The sequence below is a fragment of the Falco naumanni genome, chromosome 7 (assembly GCF_017639655.2).
Source record: "Falco naumanni isolate bFalNau1 chromosome 7, bFalNau1.pat, whole genome shotgun sequence".
NCBI lineage: Eukaryota > Metazoa > Chordata > Aves > Falconiformes > Falconidae > Falco > Falco naumanni.
The window spans coordinates 59,389,144-59,413,821 of NC_054060.1; the positions used below are offsets into that span (position 1 = coordinate 59,389,144).

At 37.9% G+C, this 24,678-nt stretch overlaps 1 protein-coding gene across 3 annotated transcripts; it reads left to right on the forward strand.

Annotated features, from left to right (window-relative positions):
- The first annotated feature begins 1,087 nt into the window (after nt 1-1,087).
- G2E3 (G2/M-phase specific E3 ubiquitin protein ligase) lies at nt 1,088-24,095 on the forward strand. Of its 3 annotated transcripts, none has more exons than XM_040600638.1 (16): nt 1,088-1,251; nt 3,950-4,004; nt 5,022-5,119; nt 6,954-7,055; nt 7,664-7,788; nt 9,472-9,637; nt 10,308-10,414; nt 11,434-11,550; nt 12,916-13,040; nt 13,144-13,273; nt 13,933-14,058; nt 15,219-15,526; nt 16,166-16,347; nt 16,522-16,694; nt 18,803-19,002; nt 19,629-24,095. In XM_040600638.1, the coding sequence occupies exons 2-16, from the start codon at nt 3,968-3,970 to the stop codon at nt 19,859-19,861; spliced, it is 2,229 nt and encodes a 742-aa protein (XP_040456572.1). In that variant the 5' UTR covers nt 1,088-1,251; nt 3,950-3,967; the 3' UTR covers nt 19,862-24,095. The 3 variants fall into 3 exon arrangements, with proteins under 3 accessions (XP_040456572.1, XP_040456573.1, XP_040456574.1); XM_040600639.1 differs by lacking the exon at nt 1,088-1,251 and adding an exon at nt 1,286-1,643; XM_040600640.1 differs by lacking the exon at nt 1,088-1,251 and adding an exon at nt 1,286-1,628.
- The last annotated feature ends 583 nt before the right edge of the window (nt 24,096-24,678 follow it).

The window sequence follows — 24,678 nt, forward strand, 5'->3', positions numbered from 1 at the left end:
GTGCATATCATATATAGTATCACGTAAAGAGTTATCGCCAATCATGTTGTATGACGACTAACATCTCTGTTTGTTAGACTATATAAACCTCCTAAAGCCAGGAAACGGTGTGCTAGCTGTGTGGGCTTCCCACCCAGCACCCACCTCTGCGCAGACATGAAACTAACCAGCATCTCGCCTCTGTGTCCGTCGGCTTTCACATACAGAAGAACCCTGGTTTGGGGACAACAGTTACAGGGTGGTGAGGTGGGATATCTGCTGCCGACACTGCCTGGCAGGTGGGTGTTGTACGGACACGGGCCCGGCGTTCCCACCAGGCCGAGGGACTGCGGCCCAGCCAGAGCAGACGGGGAAGGCGCTCGCCCATGTCCCAGGCCCACCGCAATAAGCGTCCCCTTGACACAGCCCACCATTACAGCGGCCTTCAGATAGCATGAACGTCGCATATAGAGCGGTACTGGGGAACGCTGTGTCACTGTAGCAAATGTCCCTGTGGCCCATCAGCTACGGGAAAAACCCGGCAGCACCGCAGCCTCACGGGGGGCAGCTTGGGACCCTCGAGAACAAGCTGCAAAGGATAGTCATTTAAAACAAAACAAAATGGATTCCTCAGAAAAAAACTTTATTGTTTCCTTAGGTAAGTACTATCTGGAAAAGACTGCCTGGTCTTAGGGGTCTGCAGCGGGGAACAGTTTGCAGAGACCCTGCACCTCGTCGGGACAAGATGATGGGGTCAGGCCAGGCTCCCACCCGTTACCCCTGTTTGCAGGGCTCTGCTTCTGGGCGGCGGCGCCCGTCCCCCCGGCCTTCCCAAAAGCTGGGCAGCCGCGTAAAACACCGGCACCGGGGCCCCTCCCGCGGTCCCCCGGGCCCTGCCGGTCCCGCCGGCACAGCGCCGCCCTCGGAGCTGCCACCGCAACCGCCCTCGGAGCTGCCACCCCAACCGCCGCCGGGCCCTCCAGTCGAGCACCGATCTCCGGGATCGCACGTCTTCCCCCACTGAGCCGGCGCGCCCGGCGAGAGTAGCCGAGCGCCGATGGCGCGGATGGAGCACGCGGCGGGGGACGGGGCGAGGGCTGGCTTCCCGCTTCCGGGAGGACGGCGGATGTTGGTGTTTGAATTTTCTGTCAGTTAGCGTGGGCGGCTCGGCGTGGGGCGGCCGCCAGAGCGCGGTGTTGACGAGGCCGCTTACGGGGTCATTAACGCCTTCAGCAAGGCTGCCTCTCGCTCCGGGGTTGGCTGAGGCCGGGGGTAAGGAGGCGAGTGCCGCCTTTCGGAGGGCGAGGCGCGGCGGGTAGGGCGCTGAGCCGTCGCCTGGGCAGCGTGAGGCGCCGCGGCAGGGGAGCGGGAGCCCCGGCTGCTCCGCGAGGGGGCCGAGCAACGCGCAGCGGCTTCCCAGTCGATGTCTGCGGAGCAAGCCTGGCTCCCGCCGCCTGTCTTGTGGCAGGGAGTAACTGAGCTGAGAGCTCTGCACCTCTCTTCTGGGAGGAAGGCTGGCGAGGGGCGAGCGGCGTCCCGCTGCAGCCGCGGGAGCGAAGCCGGCTGGGGGCCGCTTTCTCCTCAGGAGCTGCCGTGGCCTGTTGCGTCGTTTAAAAAGGCGCCGATCAAGTTTCGTGGTTGGAACTCCTGTGAGACTCGGAACAGTAAGCGGACGCCGGCACCTTGGCTCGGGGCGGGCTCCCGGGCAGCGGCGGGGGTCCCGCTGCTCCCGCCCCGCGGACGGGGACGGGGGCGTCGCGTTATGGGCGGCGAGAGGCACTGCCGGCACAGCGCCGATGGGTGGGTCTGGGAGGGCTGCTTCGCCTGCGTGCTGGAGAACACCTGTGCCCGAAACCTTCCCTCCTGGGGTGGTGTTTTGATTTTTCTTTTCCCATTCTCGGGTTAAAAATAACAGTTAAAACTACCTTTTGTTCTGGAGTAGTAAAGAGCTGTAGAACTTAGCAAAACCCAAGTATTCACTCTGAGGATTTTCTTAGCCTATTTAAGCAAAGTAGGTAAATTCCGGTTTATGTTTCGTTTTTTGTAAACGCTGGGTGATCATGTGCGCCTGTTTTGCGTGTAGACTGATTAGGAATTGCTTTGTTCCTGTTGAGAGCCCTGTAGGAGTCATGTATAGAGCTCCAGTGGCTGTTCTCACTTACCTTTTGACATGCAAGTTTAAACTCTGGGCTCACTTATTGAAAGAGTTTAAAGGAAAAGCAGAAGAAATTGGGGGGGGGGGGGGGGGGGGGGGGGGCGGAGCGATCTAGCGATCTGTTTTGTTTTGTTTGGGCCAGGGAAAAGTAGGAAGGTGCTTTTCTTGTTTCTAGGCGCATGCATGCTTTCCCCTACCTGGTAGGGCTTTTTAGAACACACCAAAGTGAAAATCTGGTCTTGTGTGGTTATATATGGATTGGGGTTTTTTTGTTGTATTACCGTCGTACATTCAGGACTCTGGAACTGGCAGTGACCATTCTTGGGGAAATCTTGGAAGAGAAGGGAATGTTTGTGAGCTGGGTGCTTGTCTTTTGCTCCCCCTGTACCTGATTATTTTTTGTAGTTTAGGAAGAGGCAAGTGTGTTTCTGGGAAAACTGGAACCAGTTATGTAATCTGTGTGTCGGTGCTGTATGGCTCTTCACAGCCTCTTGACCTAATTTGGTTGCAGTGCCGTGTGTTTTCTGTTCGTTTTCCTTTGAAACCATTTTCTGGCAACGGTCTTTTGTGCACAAACTTCCTCGGCTGTCTAAAAAAGTGCAGCGGCGCAGAGCTGTTGCTTTATGCCTGGGACTGCTGCCTCCATTCAACTCCTTTCTTAAAGCTCCACTCAAATGGCTGCAATACTTTATTTGCAATAGGTTGGATTAGCCTGGGGTTTGCTTGAAGCCTGTGCCTGGCAGTCACCTAAACTGCAAGTAGCAAAACTCCCATAGCTCTGAGTCTGTCAGGCTGCTGGCGTAGAGGCTGGGTTTCTTGCCGGCTGCCTGCTAGCTCAACCCTATGTGGGAAATTGTCCGCCTGCCTGTGAGATCAAGCGTGGACCTGCAGGCAGGCAGTCACCCGGGATTCTTGTTTTGCAAAACTTTAACGCAATGCTTTCTTCAGCTTCCTAAGTGAAAGCAAGTCAAAGATCTACAGGTGTGTTCCTAAAGGCGCTCTCCTTTGCGTTAGAGGAAGAATAATCACCTTAGTGCTGGGGTGAAAAAACATGTATCTTCTTTTTTCCAAGGTGGGCTAGGTTGCATGGTGTAACCCACGGTAAAAGGCCAGCTCCTGGTAGATCGCTGTTCATGTACATTGGGGATCTAATTTTTAGGAGTATGTGATATTCGAAAGAAATGCGGGTTAGGTCAATGTCTCTAAATTACTCTCTGCTTCAGAATGTAAAATACTTAGTTCTAAATGGTGTAAGTACCACTGGATGCATGGCCCAGTTTTGGATTCCTCACTTTTTTTTTGTTTGTCTTGGATCAGGATTTCTTTGACCAGTGGAGATTGTCTTCATAGTTATGTCACTATCCTACCTAGTGAACTTTTTATTTCGGTGTTAATACAACTTTTATTTGGAAAGGTGTCACTGACACTTCTTTAGTCTCCTTGGATCGTTGTTTTTGATGTTTAAAAGACACACAAATTCTTCTGTACGCTTAAATCTATACATAACTAGCTGTTGCACTGGACTTTATTTTCTCTTTTGAAAATAAAGTATCATGGTATTTTGGGGGAATAGTTAAGAGTTTCTAGCTGTTGCATTGGTCTGGGAATATTTTTTCTGAATATTTGCATCCTGCTTTCCAAACCCCTGTGTCTCACAGTGACAGCGGAATTACGATATTCTTTTCTTCTTAATCCCATTTTTTTTTTTACTGCGTTGGGTTTTTTTTCAGTTTAGAATTAAATGTTAAACTAGTACGTAATAGTGGTTGTTAATCTACTAGATATATTTAACACCTCATGTTTTTTTCATGACAGCCAGCCAGAAGAATCAGGATGAGTAAAACCAAACATTCTGACGTTCAAAGTCCATGTAAGTAAGGTTTTTATTAAATAGTTACAGAAATCTTTAATCTGCATATATACCACCAAATATAACTTGCTTTATTTGGGTTCAAAGGGCAGGTGGATTTTCAGTAATGAAATTGTGTTGGAACCACTTGTCTTGGGGAATGAAAAAGAAATTACTTGTAAACTTCCTTGGATTTGTCTGCTGTAATTGGAATATTTAAAAATAGTCCCTTCCACAGATGTTTTAAGAAAGTAACCTTGGGAATTCAGCTGCCAAATCATGCACAACGGTTTGCGGTGTATGATTCAAGACTTTCTTAGGCTGAAGCAGTACCTCTATTCTCATCACTACTATGATTGTTCTTGATGTTAGAATATTGAAATGTATCTTTTGAGAACTGAAGGGAAGAAATGGCTGTGGGTTAGGAACTACAGAAATGGGGAAATCCTCCAAGGTTTTAGTTGACTCCGATGTTGTCTCAAATCCTTGTATTTTGAAACTAGCATATTTTTTAAAAGCACTGGCGGTATACATATGACTTGATGTAGTCAGGATACCATTCATACACCTTGTACAAAGGTTATCACATATAGTTACACACAGAAACAGTTCAGTTTCTTCATGGATTCTGCTGTAGTGATGCCTTTATGTACAATACTGAAAAAAATTAGATGACCTATTTAACATGCATCTGGATATTGTTGGCCATTCGATAATTATCTTTGGGTGTTTTGAGAAGAATGTTTCAGTTAGCTCAGTCGGCTTGTGAATTTAGCTTGGGTGATGGCTCTCTCCTGAATCAGCAGGCCGATGGAACTGATGTAGTATTTTCTTTTTAGTAACTAGAGAAGGAACAAATACTACCATTTTCTGTATTTACTATGGAATTCTATTCTGGGAGGGGTATCTACTGTCCCTTAGCCAATAGTTCACTACAAGATGCATATGATTAAAAGAGCTGAAAGTTACTGCTCTACAGTTGATCCTTAATATTTCCAGTACATTCACTGTGATTGTAAATATGGTCCTGTATTTTAGTCTGTGTGCTCTGTGGACGACCAGATGACTGCCCTAAAAAGTATGGAGAAAAAAAGACCTATGCGGAATATAATCTCACTGTTCATAATTACTGTTTGGTAAGTATGTGGTATTGATCTTGGAGCTAGTCTGTTTTAACTGAAAAGAAAATAAGAATAAAGGCAGCAAACATTAAATAGTAATTACTTATCCAAATAAATAAATTCCCACAAGCCTTTATTGAAAGCTAAATTCTGTTTGTGATCCATTTATGAATTACTTTGGTAGTTCTCACAACCTATCATAGCAACAAAGGTACATGTTAAGAGAAAGGGAACAGATTGCACCTACATATTCGCTTCTGTAAGAGAAGCATAGTTTCAAAATTTGGAATGTGAAAATTCCACCCATTTGTGGAAAAAGTAGAGAAAGGTCGTCTTTTCCTTGTTTCTCATTAGTTCCTGTTTGGGTCCGAGTTACTCTTACACTACCTAGGACATTGTAACATTTAAGAAATAGTCTTACTTTTCAGTTCAGTAATATGCAACTTACTGATCTTACACAGCTACAGTATCACTTTTTAGTAGAAGCTTTTAATTTTAACAAAGCTATGGGTGTAGATGACAGCTGAGTATCTTTTGTTATCACACTTGGCACTTTCCAAGATTCATATTCTTAAAGGTATACTTAAACTGCCTTTCAAACTCCAATTTTTTGCAAGTCTTTAAAATAATATGACTACTTAAAAAAAAAAAGTCTTTTTTTTTTTTTTTAATTAATACAGTTTGAATTTTCCCCCCAAGTTTAAAAAAACAGTCTCAAAAATATCAGGAACAATTTGGGGTTTTTTCTCAACCAGTTCTTTAAATATTTTGTTGATTGCAGATGGCTTAATAGATTGAATATTGAAACCTTTAAAGTGTAGGCCGAGCAGTGTTTTTCTGAAGTTACTTTTTTTTATTCTTAAATAAGTCTTAAGCATCTGGAAGGAGGTGTAGGTCTGTTCATCATAGTTTTGTCTCGTACATAAGGCTGGATGAAGCGATAGGAAAATGTCCTTTCCTGATGGAGCTAGGAAAGGGCATGCTTGCAACACTGAGCCTTATGATTTCTAAGATACTTTACTGTAAGTCCTCTTTTAGATTTTGGTCCCTGCTTCTTTCTTAAAAAAACAACCAAAATCCCATGATTTCACTTAAATATGGTAAATATTATATAAGAAAAGGGTTCTTCTAGAAGGAAGCCAGTTACTGGTGCAGTTTTGTTTTTTCTTCCAAATGTCTCATGCATGGAAAAAATATATTTTTAATTGGGTTTGGTATGAAATTTTACATTTAGTTGACTAAAATATTGATAAAGCTCTAGTTAGAAGATGGTGCTGGTTGAAATTAAAAGGAGAATAGTAAAACGGTATTGTAAAGAATATATGAGGCATCAAGTTTTAAAACTAGTTATTTGAAGTTTGTGATGTAACTGCCTTGCATAGTAACTTAATCGAAGTTATCATCAGGCTCTTCTGACTTGCTGAGTTACTTGATTCTGGTTTTTATTTTAATCCTCTTTGAAAGTGAATTACTTCTCCTCTTAGGTTGCACTTCAGATACTTCCTACTGTGCTTCATTATCTCTGCAGCACAATTGTCATTCACATTAACTAAACTAATTTTATTTTCTCTGAAGCTCTGTATGCTTATGCTGTAAATAATTGACAATTATCTGAATATACTTCAAAAAGGAAGGTAAAATACACCACCTTTGGCTCTACAGCATTACATAAGACTTTGTTATGAAATATTTATTTTTCGTGTTACTGTGTCATATCAGACAAAAATATAGAAATGCTTTGGATCAGTTTTTTAAAATGTTTGCACACAAGCTTTGTTAGACTGATGCAGTGTAGGTAATCAAATCTTTAGGTAGGTGAATGTTTTAAAATACTTAACTGTTTTCATAGCTGATGTCAAGTGGCATTTGGCAGAGAGGGGAAGAAGATGAAGGTGTAGATGGATTCTTAATTGCAGATATTAGAAAAGAAGTGACTAGAGCTGCAAAACTGGTAAGAATGAAGTCTGATATTTACAAGGGGAAAAAAAGTAAGTGCACTTAGTATTGTCTTTGGGGGTTGTTTTGGTTTTTTTTTTTTGTAATGGGAAGTGTGCAGAGCCCATTCAAGAATGTGAATTTTACATTTAAGTAACAAGTATATTGGATTAGTGGAAGCCACAAGGGACAATAAAACCCGCTGGTTTCCTAATATTTTTATTTTCTGGGTATGTTGCAGATAAATGAGTAAGGGGGAAATACATATGCATAGTACCTCATGATGTTATGCTGAGCCTCAAGCTGACCCTGTATCATTTCACAGATGCAACTAAACTATGGGTGCTGGTAAAATAGCTTGTATTTTGGCTTACATATCACAAGTCACATGCACGTAAAACAATGCATAATCAAGTCTGTGAAATAACTATATTTGAAATATATATATTTCAAATCAAGTCTTTGAAATAGAGCTAAAACACAGTAGTCTTGTCACAGTTACAATCTATTGGCTGATATCTTTTTACACACTATGTAATTTTTTCTCTTGGCTTAATTCCTGTAATTTTATTTGTACTTTATAGATATTAATGTTCTGTTATTTCTAAAACAAATTATTTCTAGAAATGTAATATCTGTAGGAAAAAGGGTGCTTCAATTGGATGTGTAGCTCCCAAATGCAAACGAAGTTACCATTTTCCTTGTGGGTTACAAAAGGAATGTATTTTCCAGTTCATGGAAAACTTCAGGTAAGTTCTGGGATTTTGGTACTTTCTTACTTTCAATTCATTATATATATACAGGAATTAATTTGTTTTTTCATGGGTTGTCATTATATAGGCTATTAATTATAAGTGATGTCATGAGAAAAAATACCCGATTTGTGGAAAACATGAAGGCCAAGCGGTTATGTTGCATACTTAGGACCTATAAACTAAAATCTCAACATTTCTAAAGATATAATTTAATGCTTCTAGAAGTAGTCAAACATTAAATTCTAAACTCTGAAATAAACTGCAAAATGGTTGGCTTTGGTTTTTTTATTTACCTACCTCCTGTGCTGCTGTTGAAAGGGCAGTGGTTTGACTGCTGTTCTCTCTCAGTATTCAGAACAGACTGTGCCATTCTGTTGTGTTTCAAAGCACAAGACTTCTAGATCTGCTTATTAGCGATGGACTTAAGGAGACATGGGTTTAGTATCAAATGTCTCAAATGTTTTATTTCCTTTCCTATCATCTGTCCAGCATCTTGGCTGTAGTCAAAATACTTCCAAGTGCGTTTGATCATAGCTTTATTCTGCCTATTGTAAGCTGAGTTTGTAAGGTGGGTGGATTGGAGTCTGACAGGCACTTAAACTTCTTAAATAAACTAACTGTATTAAGTCAAGCACATGTAAAACCAATACATTTTCAGAAAGACTTTTTAGACCTGCGTTTCTTGACTGTCTTTGTCTTTGTCTTATGTCTTTGAAAGTGTGCTAAAAATTTATCAAGCTACCTATACTCTGCAGAATCAATATGCAAACTCAAAATTGCTCCTTTAATGACATGATAACATTAAAAATATAGGAAGAACTTGAGGTTCTGAGGGCAGGGAACATGTTAATAGGACTAAAAGAAGTTTTGAGCAAAAAGGGGGTATATGAGCTCTGTAATTTACAGAGTATCAGTTGGTAATATGCTTCTTCCTTACTATTGTTCTGTTGATTTGCTCTGTTAGATACATAATTTGTTTACAGGGGTGTTGTGGTTTAATCCTGGTAGCCAGCAGGGTACCCCACAGCCACTTGCTCACTACCCACAGCTGGATGGGGAGTGAATTGGAAGGGTAAAAGTGAGAAAACACATGGGTTGAGATAAAGACAGTTTAATAGGTAAAGCAACAGCTGCATGTGCAAGTAAAGCAAGGAATGAATTTACTTCCCATGAGCAGGCAGATGTTTAGCTGTTTCCAGCTAGGGCTTCGTCATGTTTAAGTTACATGGGAAGGCACATGCCCTAATGCTGACTGTGTCACCCTGCCTCCTTTTTCCCCTAGTTTTATTGGTGAGCTTCATGTCATATATTCTTTTGATCATTTGGAGTCTGCTCTCTGGGCTATGTTCCCTCCCAGCTTCCTGTGCACTCCCAGTCTGGTTGCTGGTGGGGCAGTGGGAGAAACAGAAAAGGCCTTGATGTTGTCTAAGCACTGCTCAGCAATAACTAAAACACCCTTGTGTTACCAACTCTGTTTTCATCACAGATCCAAAACACAGCGCCATACAAGCTCCTATGAAGAAAATTAATTCTGTCCCAGCTGAAACCAGTACATGTCTGCCTTTTTAGCTTGTTGCCGAGCATTTATTAATGGGAAATTAATTTTACTATTCTCAAACTTTATTACGAAGGTTCTTAAAATGTTTTGATAAGGGAACTTTCAATTATTATTTTTAGATCCTACTGTTGGGAACACAAACCAGTCCAAAAGCTTCTGAATAAAGAATCTGGAGGAACTTCACAGTGTACAATATGCCTGGATTTAGTTGAACAGCTTCCAGCGTACACTGTACTGAAAAGCCCTTGCTGTAAAAATGCTTGGTTTCATCGAGAATGCTTGCAGGTAACACAGATTCACCTTTTCTCTTTGCACCCACAGAGATAACTCTTCTGTTTTGTTTAAAAGCAATGGAATGGTTGCTTAAAATTGGGTAAAATTGCTTAGTGTTAATATAGGCAGTAGGTATGGAAATACACTAGGTTTGAAGGGCAATGCTATAATTGTGTTTTGGAGACTAGTGTCCTACGAAAAGGATTTTTTTATGCTATTAATTTTCTGCCGCCCACCCCGTTTCTACATTTGTGATACACTTCATACTTTTAGCTATTTTTAGAAACTGAAGCCTAACCTAGGTAGTTGCCTTCTTGCAAGCCATTATTAAATGCTAAAAATGTAATTTATCAATTATCACTTCTCTTTGCCTAAGTCCAGAGCTTGAAACAGTTATAAGGTTCTCTTTGTAAACTCATTCTAGATCTGAAGAGGTTGACTGAAAAGGGTTGTGCTTTTGTTTATGAACCTAATGGTAGCATGTGAGCTCTCCTTTAAAGGAAGAGAACATGCTCACCATTTGCTTCAATGTCAAGTGACATCCATATCAGCTTAACATCCACGCCAGGACAGTATCCATGAATATTATAGATATTACGGCATTATTTATTGGTATCTGAAGGATGGTTGTAATTCAATAACTGGTTTGGTGTGTTCTTGTGTTTTTTTTTCTTGACCACAGTATCAAGCTTTGAGTGCTGGGATATTTTTCTTTAGGTGCACAGTATGTAACAACAAGGACAAATTTCAGAAAGAAATGTTGAGAATGGGCATACACATTCCAGAAAAGTAAGTGATTTACTAAATGATCACTTCTCTATAAAAACTCTGATGGGGTGTAAAAACCCATTTTTAACATATTCTCTAGAACTGTATCTGTTAATATGTGAAACCTTAATTCTACCTTCAGTAGTAGGGTATTTTGGTTTGATAAGGAGTAACATGTTTCCTTTTAGTTATGCATCAAAATTTCAAAGGCCAAATAAGTAATCTCAAACATAAAGCAGGAAGCTCTGAAAAGACATTTTTAATGCCATTTAAAAGATCAAAACACTTCTTAAATACAGTTTCAAATTAACTTGAAGGTTGCTGGTAAGTGTGTTTTCTGTTCCCAGGTTCTTAAATAATCTGAATTTCTGTCCAGGCAGTATTATAGTTGACTGATTTGCTCAGCCATACAGCTTCCGTCTTCTCCCAAAGGATTGTTAAAGATATGTTTAGCATGAAAAACAGCTCAGAATTTTAGAAGCAGTTAAAGTTTGCACCATTTTTGGTGGGGCTCAAAATAGGATGAAGTGATCAGAATGATGTTTCTTTGTTAGAAGTATTATTCTTTAATAACTATTAGTCTTTTCAGAGACTATCATTAATTCTCTCTGGAGACAGAAGCTCAGGGTTTTGGAGAGGAAGAAGAGTCAGAATGCTTGATGAACTTTGCCATATTAGTCTGGAAAAATCTGAGTTACTTTTCATGAGACCATTTTCAGTGGTAACCTGAGTAGACTCCCAAAACAAACATCCATGTTTGCTGTGAGAGAGAAAAGCGGAATGATGTTAAATGGAGCAAACATGCACTGAGATCATCTGAAAAATAATAAATAATCACAAGAAAAAGCCGTGAGTTTTATAGAATTAGTCTTGTTCCTAGACCTTTTTTTTTTCTTACCCCTAGCTGTTGCCTAGAACATTAAATGATTGAAATATCTTCATCTGGTTATTATATACATCTATTCCAAAGATAGAGTAACCCATTTTAACAATTGGAAATACAGTTGTAATAACGGATTTTTTTTTTGCCTTGTTTATAGGGATGCATCTTGGGAACTTGAAGAGAATGCATATCAGGATCTACTGCAGTGTTATCAACACTGTGACAGTAAAAGATGTCTCTGCAAGAAGGGCAGAGACTATAATCAACCTAATAGGTATGCCACTTTTGCAGGAACATATAACCTAGGATGGATTAATTCTTTGGTGTTTTTTTCTTTTGTAAACTTTATTTTATTTAAATGCTTTAATACTTTTCAGCATCAGGTTTTAATGTCAAACCAAGACACAGTGTCTAAAGTTTGTTCTACTCCCCATAATCTTATTTCAATACTAATTTTCTCAAATCAGGTTATAAAAGTCAAGAAAACCAAATCAATTGATTATCAGTTACCTTGTCCTTGTTCTCATTTGATACAGAGCTTAAGCAGAATTTGTATATCCACATAACATGTGGAATAGCATATGTCTAAACTAATATTGCATATCTCTCATTTAAAGCTTAATTCAACAATGTAATAATTAGAATACTTACTACCTATACAAGAAATTCACGGAAGTACTATACTTAGCTGAAAATTAACTAGTTGTGTAAAAATCAATCTAGCTGTGAACTGTCCATTTCCATGCAAATGGCAGTTAGAATATTGCTGATAGCTTAATGAGAGGTTTAAGGAAAAATTAAGCAAGTAGTAGAGCAGAATAAAGCCTTTTACACGATCACTTAACAAGTTAATTTCCTGCGTTCTTTCTTTTTTTTTGTGTGCTTCTGAAATGTGTCTCTTCCATTGGCATGAGTGTGCTCAAAGCTGCAGAGCGTAGTCTTTGGAGACTTGTTTCTGTAGTACTGTTGTGATAGGTTACTCCCTGCAGGCGTCAGCTTTGCTTCGTGCAGATTTGACCAAACATTCCTTGGTTCATTCGTGGTATGTGTGTACTTCAGGATTTACTTTGCCTTTAGGAGTTGTACCTTAGGCTTCCAATATTTGAACTAATATCAGTCACATTGTTCCATTGTATGTTTAAGCAAAGAAATAAAAAAAATTATACAAGAACCTAACATATTTAAATGCTGTCGCTACTTAAGAGTCTTATTCAGAATGTGTGTTTAAAAAAAAAAAAAAGGCAAACAAAAAAAAGATATACTCTTTTCAAAAATTTACTGTTTGGCAAAGCTGAATGGTGGATACCATGAAATACTAAGGACATTGCTAGCTAGCAACATGAAGGGAAAACAGGGTCTGCAAAGCTATTGGCTTAGAAGCAGGGAAGCAACTGACTTCAGCCTGTTTAAATACAAGGTGCTGGAGCACAGGTAGCTTTTTTTCCTCTTATTGCAGCCAGGAATTGTGAGTACATCTTGTCTGAAGAAAGTTTGCCTTGATTATGTACAGTCCTACCAGACTGATAAAATTGTGCTTTATTCTTTTAGTGTCTAGACTACTGTTTACTGTTGAATGTACTTTGTTTTAACAAGCCTTGTTCTTCCATCTAATTCTAAATACATATGTTTTTAATTTTAGTAAATGGGAAATAAAGCGCTGTCAGTATTGTGGCTCTCGTGGAACTCATTTGGCCTGTTCAGCTGTGAAGTCATGGGAGCAAAACTGGGAATGCACGGAATGCAGAAGTATCATTTCAAAATCAGGTAAGTTACGGATGTGACAGTGGCTTCTTAAAATGATAAGATTTTAATACTATGTATTTTACAGATAGAAGATTAATTAAATTAATGTAATTTAATCATACAGGGAACTATAGGAAACGGAAGAAGCATCCTTTGGCTGCCTCTGAAAAGACAGATGGGACAAGTTGTTTGCTGGAAGAACCATCTCCAAAGTGCCCTCGGCAGTCAGCTGGGTCGCGACGCAGTTTTCTTCAGTGTGTAATTTTCTGTTTTCAAGCAGAAACTGATTATACCATAAAATACTATTTTAACATGAGTTGATGGCTTATTACATAGGAGAAACTTCTTACACTAAATAGCAAATTGGTTAAAATTGGAGTAAAGTTTAGTGATCGAACTTCTGAATAAGCTGTGAATTCCGTATTTTTTGCTATAGTTATTTGCATTTGATGGCATGTAATTCAGTTTTTATTTTGATGAAATTGGATCTGTGTAAAAGGACTCAACAATTTAGAGGTAACTTTGAATGTACAAATGGCAAAACTTGCTGGTGCCATGTTAATAGTGTACTAGAAATCTAGCTTACAGAGATTTTTACATAAATAACATTTTCCTTTGCTGTAATAACTTTTCAAGTCTGCAGAAATTAATATATTTAGGTTTTACTCATTGTATCAGTCAGGACTTGAATCTCATATATGGGATGCAACAAAAACAGGATCCTAAACCACCACATAATAAAATACTGAATTATTTTTACAATTCCAGCTCGAGCACTGGGCTTCATGTAAATGAACGTATAAATGAGATTCAGTACTGAAATAGGAGGAAACTATATTGCTACCTTTAAATTAGAGATGTTTATGCATTCTTTCAATTGTATCTCTTCTTAAAATACTGTTTTGGTTTATAGATCACCAAAGATAACGTGCCGGAACAATTTGTCACCCTGCTCACACCTACAGCTTTCAGCATCCAACAGAGTGATGATGCCCTTATCTCCACTGATGTCAAAGAGGAACTGGTCCCTGAGGAAAAAGTATTTTCTTCTGTTTTTCTTAAACTGAAGAGTAATCTAGCGCATGGCTTTATACCATATTTCCTACAGAACATGGGGGTGGGTGTACACATATACATACGTATGTGTGTGTATATATGTAGTGGCTATTTATATGTTTGTATGTGTATGTACATAGTCACTGGAGAAATTGAGTGAGTATACTGAAGAGCTGAAGTAATAAAGGTTTCTGCTGTTTATAAATGCTAGAGAGAGGTGAGGAGAAAAGAATGATACCTATTGAGAATTTTTAAGTTAGGTAGTGAGGGGATCAAATCCCAGGAACAAATTTGTCCTTACCAAAACATGGTAAGCTGTTCTTTAGAAAAGGGAGAATAAAAAGAATCTTAGTTATTCTCTTCAAATTAGACATGTCCTGAATTTTCAATGTTTTTGTGTTTGTACCATAGGAATAGTTTGTGATTATGCTAAAATCAGTGGTAAAATAACACATTTTAATACAGAAAGTTCAGTTTAAAGATGCAAATTTTTTTGTCTTGTTGTGTATACTTAATTTATGAATTCTACCTGTAATGTCTGCTATAAATTCTGTTAAGGGAATTGGTTACTTCTAGTAGGTAGGGTATTTGAAATAGTTTTGATTGCACATTAGGGAACAAATAAGGAGTTTCCTTAGATGTCTTTTAAATGAGAGCTGCAACATTTCTCCCTATTCAAATATATTTTTTATTCTAGTGACAAAGAGTAAATATTAGTGAATAGTTGACAGTGTATTCTAATTCAGTTGCAAAACATCTCTACCATAACCATGGTAAACTCTTCAATTTCTTGCTTGTTTCACATTGTTCAAATGTAGAATGATGGTGTGAGTTGTTTGGTACTACATTGGTGTAACTGAATTAAGGAAATAACTGTTCATTTTACATTACACCAAGGTAATTATTTCTACCTCTTGATTTTCCTAGTTCTTAGGGGTACTTTAAAATTTTAAAAAGTGCCAGTACAGAATTAAAACTTGAAGAATCTACACTAAATATGTCACTGATATAATTTAGGCAATATCTAAATGTACTGAAGTGTTTAAAGAGGTTTTTCCTAGTAGATTTTAAATGTTTCCTCTATAACTGTTGCTAATTATGAGCAATAGACTTCATCTGAAAATAGATGCAATTTTCTTTTAGGCAATTAGGAAAGCAAAGAAGGCAAGTTTCTAGTATACTGAAGGAGTTAAAGCTACAAGTTAATACAAAAACTACAAGGCTTAACATCAATCCAGGAAATATCTGGAATAGTGCTTTAAAGGGATTTAGACAGCGCAACTTCAATCCTACAGAAACCATTGAAATAAAGTTCACAAACTGGAAAAACAGATTGAAGACAGATATTTCTGCATCAAAGCACCGTTTCTTCCAATTATTAATGCTTCACCTTGAGAATTCATCATTGTTTGAGGGCTCCTCTGCAAAGAACTTGTCCCTTGATTTTCAAGGTAATTAAATGCTCTGTTCAAAAATACATTAGGAACTATGTAACTTGACAACCATGCTGCCTGAAGATTTAAAAACCTTTCAGTTCACAATTACAGCTCTGGTGAATAGAAATTTTTTTCAAATTTTTTTTGCTTTTTAATTCTACAGGGGGTGGGGTGCAGATCTGTAACAAAAACAACAAAAAATTGTTTAGTTGCAAAAGTTGATGACAACCAAGGGAAAAAAATACGGGATGTAATTAGAACTTTTTCATTAAGGTATTTGTTCTCTACAAGTGAATTTCTTTGACCCACTTTCTCTGTCATTCATTATTCTTTCCTCAAATTTTTAGATTATCTCTGATAACATGCTCCCTGAAGACCCAAAGTTAGCTTCTTTGAGTTCTTATGTTTCAGTATTAAGTGTAACTTCTTCCACAGAGTTGAGTAGAAGAAAACTCTGCTCCTGTGTAAAAATAAATAAATAAATAAAAAAAGGAGAGATAAATACTGATCTTATTGTTTCAACAGGCAGGAGATGACAAACCTCATTTGTTGCATCTCCTAAAGTAAGAAGGAATCGCATTATCAGATTTTCTATGAAAAATAGAGGATTATTTTTATGCGTATATAATAAATATTTTTATTTTTCATTTGCAGCTGTAAAAGAGAATCTTTATTTTGAAGCTGGTAAAATGATTGCAGTTTCTCTGGTTCATGGTGGCCCATCTCCTGGTTTCTTTTCCGAAACACTGTTCAAATGTCTGGTATATGGTCCAGAGAATGTGAAGCCAGCTTTGGAAGATGTTGCTGATGTTGATGTAGCAGAAACAATAAAAATGGTAAAGAAAACTAAACTACTTGGCAAATTCTTGTTCCAGACTATATTTGGAGATAAAGGGCTTACTGAATGTAACTTTAGTTCAAATGAAAAAGCTTTTTGTATCTATACATATATATATTTATACATGCATGCATGTAGTAAGCAAATGCCTACCTTTTATCTTCTGATACAGATAAAACACGCAGACAGTCTGTCCAGCCTACGGTCTACAGTTCAAGACTGTTACAAATTCCTTGCTGCTGCTGGATGTTTAAGACCTGTAACAGCTTTGTGTGATAAGAATAAGCTGGTGGATGACTTGTTGATCCATCATGTAATCAAGAGAATTAGTTCACCCCTAGAAAGGTTTGTTTTGTTTGAGTTTTTAGACTTCTTGAGTTTTTTCCTCATTGAAATACCAGATATGTTGCTAAAACTAACTTTCACGTGTTCTTACCTATTCTCTATTTAAATCAATGAAATGTACTGCAGTTTTCAGTGGATTAAGTAACACCAGTTAACTAGATAATTTCAGTCTTTCAATTTAACTATTTCTCTACCTACCTGCTCTGTTCCATTTCTTGGTCATGTTCCTTTTTCAACCTTATGAAGAAAGCAGATGCACAGCTGTAAACTGTAGCATGACAAAGACCTTTGTGCTGCATAATTTCTCTAGTTTGTTTGGTTTTAATTCAGAATTCCTCAAACTTAGAATCTTTAAGTTTTAGGAGTGCTTAACATACATCTAGAGTTCAAATGAGTTTTCCAGAGTTCTAATCAGGGAGTTTGCATGTGCTGTTAGGAGGGTGATAATGGCCACAAGTGTAAGTTGGCCTACTTAGAATATAAGGAATGCATTGGTGTTTTTATTTGAGGTAGTGATGACTTCAAATTGCTGGGAAAATTGCAGCTGTTGACTACTTCTTGATGGGTTTCTGACCTTACTTCCAATGTGCATTCTTCATCTGCTCACTAAAAAGTCATTGAACGTGAATTCTTCCAACAAGTATAGTTGAATTTGTACTTAACACATTTATGGTGTTCTTTGACAAGTCTGAATCAAGTGAATCTGCAAGAGCTATGAAAGCTAATTTTGAATGTGATGATTTTTAAACAAAGCTGTAAGTTTTCTTTCAGTCAAGGCCCTCTCTGGCATATTTGACCAATCCATGACACATTTTAAAACTAGTCAAAGTGAAAGGTATTAATTAGCCTGCTTGTTTATGGGAAAATGTAGTTTTGTGCAATTTTGGAAATGAGTTTAAAATGTGTAAAATTGAGCGAAGCGAGAATTTGCTTGTTAATATCAAGAACTGAGTAAGTAGAGTTAGTCACTTCAGCTATTAATGTTCTACACCAGTGACTACACTTTCAATGTCTGTTCTGAGTTTTACTGATTCAGCCTATCAATATATAAGAAAATATGAGTTAACAGCTTAAGTAAAATTTTAATTATGATTTAACGTGGTGGTTAAATTGTAAAGCCAGTTGCTTGAAATGTTCTTATCCAGTAGACAGTAACTAGTGAATTTTTTTCAACCCATAGCGCTGTTTAGAAAAAATAAAAATAGTTAAATCACAGAATCAGATTAGTGTAAATAAATAAATAAATAAATGCTTCCTGATATTCAGACAAAACCTGCTGTGTTTCAGCTTGTGCCCATTGCCTCTGGTCCTGTCACTGCTGAAAGGAGCCTGGCTCTGACTTCTTTACATGCTCCCTTCAGCTTTGCACACACCCTTCAGCTACTTCTATATGTTGAGATTCCACCTGTGCTTTTTCTTTCTCTAGGCTAACCAATTGCAGCTATCTCAGCCTTTCCTCACAGGGCTATGCTTCAGTCCTTGAATCGCCCTGGTGACCACCCTCCGTATCTCTTGAACTGGGGAGCCCAGCACCTAACACAGCATTCAAAGTGTGACTTTACCAATGCTGAGGAGAGGGAGAGGATCATCTCCCTTAACCTGTTGGCACCATGATTCCTAATGCAGCCCTGGACACTGTTATCCACATTTGCCATAGGGAGAAATAATAGCATTTAAACACATGCAGAAGCCAAATGAAGGCTGTCTTTTAAGACGCCTCATCATGCCTAGGGACAAGGAATTTAAGCTGTTTTCTAAAGGGATATTTGTAAGAAAGAAATTCAGTATGTTCTTCTGTAAAAATCAAACCATGCTCATATAGCTAACTACCAGAAAATACAGTTAATTTCTGCATATCACTGGTATTCCTTTCATCTGCCTGAAAAGCTTCACAGAAATACTTAGATTGTTAAAATGGGATTTAACACATTTTTCCAAGATGGAAATAAAATGGGACAACTATGTACACCTTATTGCAAGGCTTGGGAGACTGCAGATGTGAAAAATTATGATGTCCAGCCTTAGACCTTTACAAAATGCAGAATACAATTAGTTACCTACTGGCTTTCTGATGCGTGCTTGATGGTTCTTTTTTTCCTTCTCCCCAGTTTTAGGCAAGGTTTGGAAACCCTGGGTGTACTAGAGAAATTTCAAATGCATCCGGATGTGTTCTCTAGTATATTGTGCCACAAACCTGAAAGACTTTCAGCAGAAGTTCTTTGTGATCTCTTTACAATCCATTCATCATCAGATGTAAATGAAGTTGAAGGTGTCGATTTTTGGATACATTATTTGCAAGATGTGGAAAGTAAGTCATTTTTTGTTCTTCTCCCCCTTGTTCAGGGTATTTAGCTGCTGGTATACATGCAGGGCTTGGTTTTTAGAGTTCAGTGGGGTAAATAAATGAAGGTTTTAGAGGTTGCTGTCAGCTCCTAATTGTTCATTCTTCCCCTTCTTCCTTACTAATTATAATTTCTGAAACTGCCCAGTTGTAATGCAACTTGAGGGGGTAAATGTCTGAAAGCTTGGTACCACAAATCCTGTGAGTTTTTTTGGTTTTGTTTAAAAACAAACAACCTGTCAACAACCTGAATGGTACAGAAAAATCCTTTAAATCCCCTCTCTTCAGCTTTGCTGTGAACTTACTCTTACTAGATAGCGTGTGTCTCAAAGATAGAGAACAGTGGTCTCTTCTTGTAGAAGAGGGTTTTTCCTATTAACTTAAGATTTTTCAGAGCTAATCTAAGTGAGTTTTTCTTGTTAACATTTTTCTTCTTTGGCCATATAACTGCATATCCATTCAGCATACTAATCTGGGGGTTCCTGATTTCAGGGTCATATCTCCCCCCCCCCCCCGACTTAACATGCAGGATAATGGCTTCTGGGTAATAGGCAATAAATGACTTAATCTAATCCTATTATTTTTTTTTTTAGGTCGTGAGTCTGTAGTGACATTGGAGGATGTTTTGTTCTTTGCAACAGGCTCTTTTTCTGTACCACCTGTTGGTTTTGATCCTGAACCTGCTATTAAATTTTTGCATAGAAGGTATCCTGTTGGAAACAGACTCCTTAATTGCCTAGAGCTCCCTATAGCACAGACGTATGAACAGTTTAAAAAGATAATGGAGCTCACAATCAGAAAAACACTAAGAGCTGGAAGTGAATAAATATTTTTTGCTTCTAAACTGGATGTTGGAAGCTTCAGTTTTCTACAGGAACATCTGCTTGCAAATGGCTACTGTATTTTTGGATATTATGCTTAGTTTTTTCCCATTTTCCCCCCCAGAGATATGCTAGAAGTAGCAATCTTGTATTTCAATTTGAAAATTGCTTTCGATCATACTTTTATGTGTTGAATCATCTTCCTATTTGAAGGTGACATTGAGTCAGCAATTACTTGCAGAAGTTCTTCAAAATGTCTGCGTGTCTTTACTTTTGCTGTGGACACATTAAATGTTACCAAACTCTGTAACATTCTAGCTATTTCCCACAGGTAAGTATGTCGATTGTATTATATACTTCAGAAACTTAGTTATCAAAGTAAAATCGGGTACATTTTGAAGATAACTGCTGTAGAGCTTCCTCTCAAGTAAAACTGTGATGCAGTTCAGTTTTTCCATGTATAATTTTTCAGTAATTATTTTTATATTGATGATTCAGTTGCATGTTGATAATTCATACAAACCTGTGAAAATTAAGAAACTTAAGTGTTTTACAGTCATTGTGATTAGTGTAGTAAAATATAATTAAGCTTTGGAGAAAAGCTAGGCAAAATAAGAAGGCACAAGAGCAAAATCTGGTTGAACTTGAGTTTCTGTTAAACAAAATCTTGGACACTTGCACACATTTCTGCATTCTACTGCTATACGTGATTTTTAAATTATCCATATAGCAAAAAATACTAAAAATTAGAAGTAAGTCTTGACAACAATAAGTGGTCTTTCAAAATGTAATAGAAGAGTTAATATTGTTGAGTATGAAAGTATAAGAATTTGTTGTTCATTAGAACACGTTACTTTATGGAAGACAAAAGTTACTATTTTCCTAGGAATATGCACCAAAACTTTTTGGTGAACTAAAGGCAATCTACCATCGAGCTTGTCAATGCTTCACCCTTTTCTAGCTTTTAGCCTAAACATTTCCTGTTCAATTGTAGGTGCATTCTGAGGAATACCAACTACATTTCAGTTGTGCAGTATTTGTATAAATACCATTAAGACATAAAAAGAGGAGTGAAATTCCTACACAGTAACTTACCAATATTAGTAATACTAAAACTATGAAACTAAAAGGACATTTAAGTACACTTTTTAAAATGTATACAAGTCTCTTTTTTGAAATTACTACCCCCCCTGTCAGTTTGGCCACCTATACTATGTCCCAAACATGGGAAGTGCTATAGATGTATATAGATAGGTATCTATATGTATATACCCACATTCTTCAAAATACTGCAAAGTAATCATATACTTTTTGTTGTTAATATAGCTTGGATTTAATTGAAAACACAAGCAGGATTGCTTGACTTCTGAATGCCTTGGCAAGAAAGCACATCCACAGTAAACTATAAACGGACAGGTGCTTCTGAAAAAAAAAAGCAAACTGATCTGGTTTCAGGTTCTGGTTTATGGTTCGTTGCAAGTATTCCTCTAACAAATTGTATTATGAAATGCTAACTATATAGCAGCATGCTGCAACTCACCTTTAGTAGCAGTCAAGACTCAGAAATTTGAGACCATGCTATAAATGGTTATATACAGAGGGAGATGTGTATTTAAATTACACAGTTAATTTAACAATAGGTAGGTATTTTGAATTCTTTCTTAAACTGCTACACTTTCTCTTTCTTTCTTGCTCTTGGGAAAGGTGCTAATCTTTTTTTTATACAGACCTATTTCCATCTCTGGGTAACAAAAAATGCATGGCATTTTAAATTTTTTTATTATTATTATTTCAAAGTCTCTAAATTATTGTAAGGCTTGGATGAGATTGGACTTAGCAGATTTGAAAATAATGAAAAATGCCTGATCTAAGTCCTGTCACTAGAAACTTAAGAATATTTGGAATTGAAGCACAGCTAGTAGTGTTTTTCTGGTTCTGAGCCAAAGGCATATTAAAGTCTCCTTTAAAATAAATGTATGAGCTCCTGGTGAATGTAACTTGACTTGTTTAGATACTAAGCATTTTCTCATTCTCTTCTGACATTTTTTCCTCCAATAATTCCATGTTTGTAATCTGCATAATCTTTGAATGTCATGCTGCCAATGACTTCTTTGTATTGGTACCCTTCAGAATGGTCTATTATCATTGCAAGGAAGGTGGTTTGTTACAAATTTATTTGCATTATAAGGATTTGTGTTGTATGTTCATATTTTTAAAATATAGCAATAAGTCTCCTACAGATAGAGTTACTATACTCTAGAAACGAGTGGTGTACCCAGTACAGTATTCCTTTTTCTTGCCTGGTTAGAGGTAAATGTCTTCTATAATATTATTTTCTTTTTCCACATAGGAAGTGCAGAACTTACAGAGGTAGCAAGCAGAGTGTTGATAATTTTAAGGGATAATTCTTGGACTTCTGGTACCTGCAGTGGCAAGGCAAGTTTAGAATAGAACTTGGAACTAAATAGCATTTTAAAACGTTTAGTGGAGAAAGAAATAATGAATTAATGTGAATATAGGGCTTCAAGAACTGAGATAAAAATAAGCTTCACATCTTCTATTGCTTATTAGTTTTGAAATCAGCAGTTCATGGGCTTTAAAGAAAGGTAGAACTAACCTATCCATCAGTTGTAAGAACTGTTTTAAAACTATCTGCTATGCAGTGCTATATCAAACTTTGGACTTTGTACAACTTTGTAAAATCCTCTACTCTCTAACATTGCTTGAAAAGATTTTTCTTACACAGAACTTGTTCCCATTTTTTAATACTTATCTGTACACATTCAGGACAAGTTGTCTTTCCTGTCTGTTTGATCAGCTTTATCTAGACATCGTAATCTTTTGTTCAAGCTGTACTCATAAATGCTACTATGGAGAGGAACTTCCTCTATTCTGCTTAGTTTCAATGTTTATTTATATAGACCAATCCTAAATTTACTTGTAACTATTCATTAAATTTCCATTGAATAAGTGGATTTCCAATCCATCAAAACAGAAAGGTGCCTCTTGTCCGGAAACCATAAGAGCAATTTCTGTAGCTATAATAACAGTCAGCTTTTTAATTGCTGTAGGCAGGTCGCTGAAGTGCAGTATTATTGGGTAGTTTTCATTTTACAGAAACTTAAACCTGAGGCACACCTGGAAATTAAGAAAGTTGCTTACTTTCAGTATTTCTGTAACAAAGGAAAATAACTGCATATACATTAGCTGTATTAAATATATTTTATAAAACTTGTCAGGGCCACAAAAGAGCTATGGCAGACTGGTCTGTATCTGGCCAGAGAACTTCACCCCACAATTACCGGATCAAACCCTAAGGTTCCATCTGGAATTAGCATGTCAGATAAGGTATTTATTTTCTAGAGCAATCACTTTCTATAAACAATAGATGACTGTTAGTGGTTTTAGTATGGTCTCCCTAATAAATACTTTTTTAAAAATTGTATTTTCTATCTGTTTGGGAAAAAAATAATTTTTACTCACTTTCACACATGCAAAGGATGTTTATTAGAAAAAGCTGTTAACATTTTTAACTGCTTTATGAGTGAAATGTACATAGTCAAGAGGAGAAGAAATTAATACCAGTTTATACTTAAGGTCTAAATCATCATGTGCTGCACCTTTGACTTTTTTCATTAAGATGTTCAGTCTTGGGATTGAAAGATGAGGATTTTGAGAGAGGTACGTTTAAAATGTAAAGCAGAGCTTTAGTCATTAATTCACACATTCTGTCTGCCTTTTGAAAATGGTATCAAAAATTTCTCATTGAAATACAAGGAAATGCAACTCCGGAGACTACAAAATAGGCTTTTAAAAGTTTATCTTGATTCTGTATTCTATAGTAAAGCATTTTAAAGCTCACGCTTTACTGTTAAGGAAGCAAATTGCTAGTTGGATAAAAGAAATCAAAATGCAAACACTTCTGAAATGTCAAACTGCATGTATACAGAAAAGAATTGTCAAAATATTGTTTGAAGAAAACCAAACCTTCTGATTTTTTGTACTGCAAGCCAACGTTTTTTAAAGTTATGGTAATTAGAACATTATGCAAGAAAGTATAATTCTGTAAATACTTCTAGCTCTAACTTGAACTGCAGGATCAGTGCATGAAAGGTTGCATCTTTGAGCAACGTTATACTTGACAGATGTAGCATCAGTGTTGAAATAAATAATTGCGGGAAATTATTGCACTTTAAACATATCCATGACAGTAAAGTGTTAAATGTCTGCTTCAGTAAATATGTAACTTTGGAGTTTTGTTTCTGGTGATTTAATGGGTTTTAGCTCTAGGAGTGGTTCTGTAGCTCTATTTGGGTACTGTATATACTTGTACGTGTATATAGATGTATGTACATCTATAGCATGTATCCACACCTGAGGTGGGGTAAGTGGGGCCATTTCCCCGCCCCCCCCCCCCTCCCCGAGGGGCACAGCTGGAAGGGCTGGGAGGACCAGGGGGAGCTGCACCTCGGGCTACCCCAGGCCGAGACAGCAGGCTCCGAACTGTCGGCTTTGTCAGTAGCTCTTGGAAGCTGCTGACGGCGGTGGCGGCCAGCCGCCTGCTTCTGAAGTATCGGTCCTTCTTCCCGTAGTGCAACCGCGCCCCTCAGCGCTGCTCCGTGCCTGCCTTTCCGCTGTTGCCCTAAGGCGCGTTGCAGTTACCTCTGCTTGAAAATTCAGCCTGAGAGCAGAGCAAAACCTGTTAAAAGTGGGGTTTAGGTGTTAAAGGGAGCGGGGGTGGAAAAACACCACCTTTTGTCCGCAGCTGGGGAAAAGCACGGGCCAAATTTTAAATCGTAAGGTGCAGTTTCTCTTAAATTAC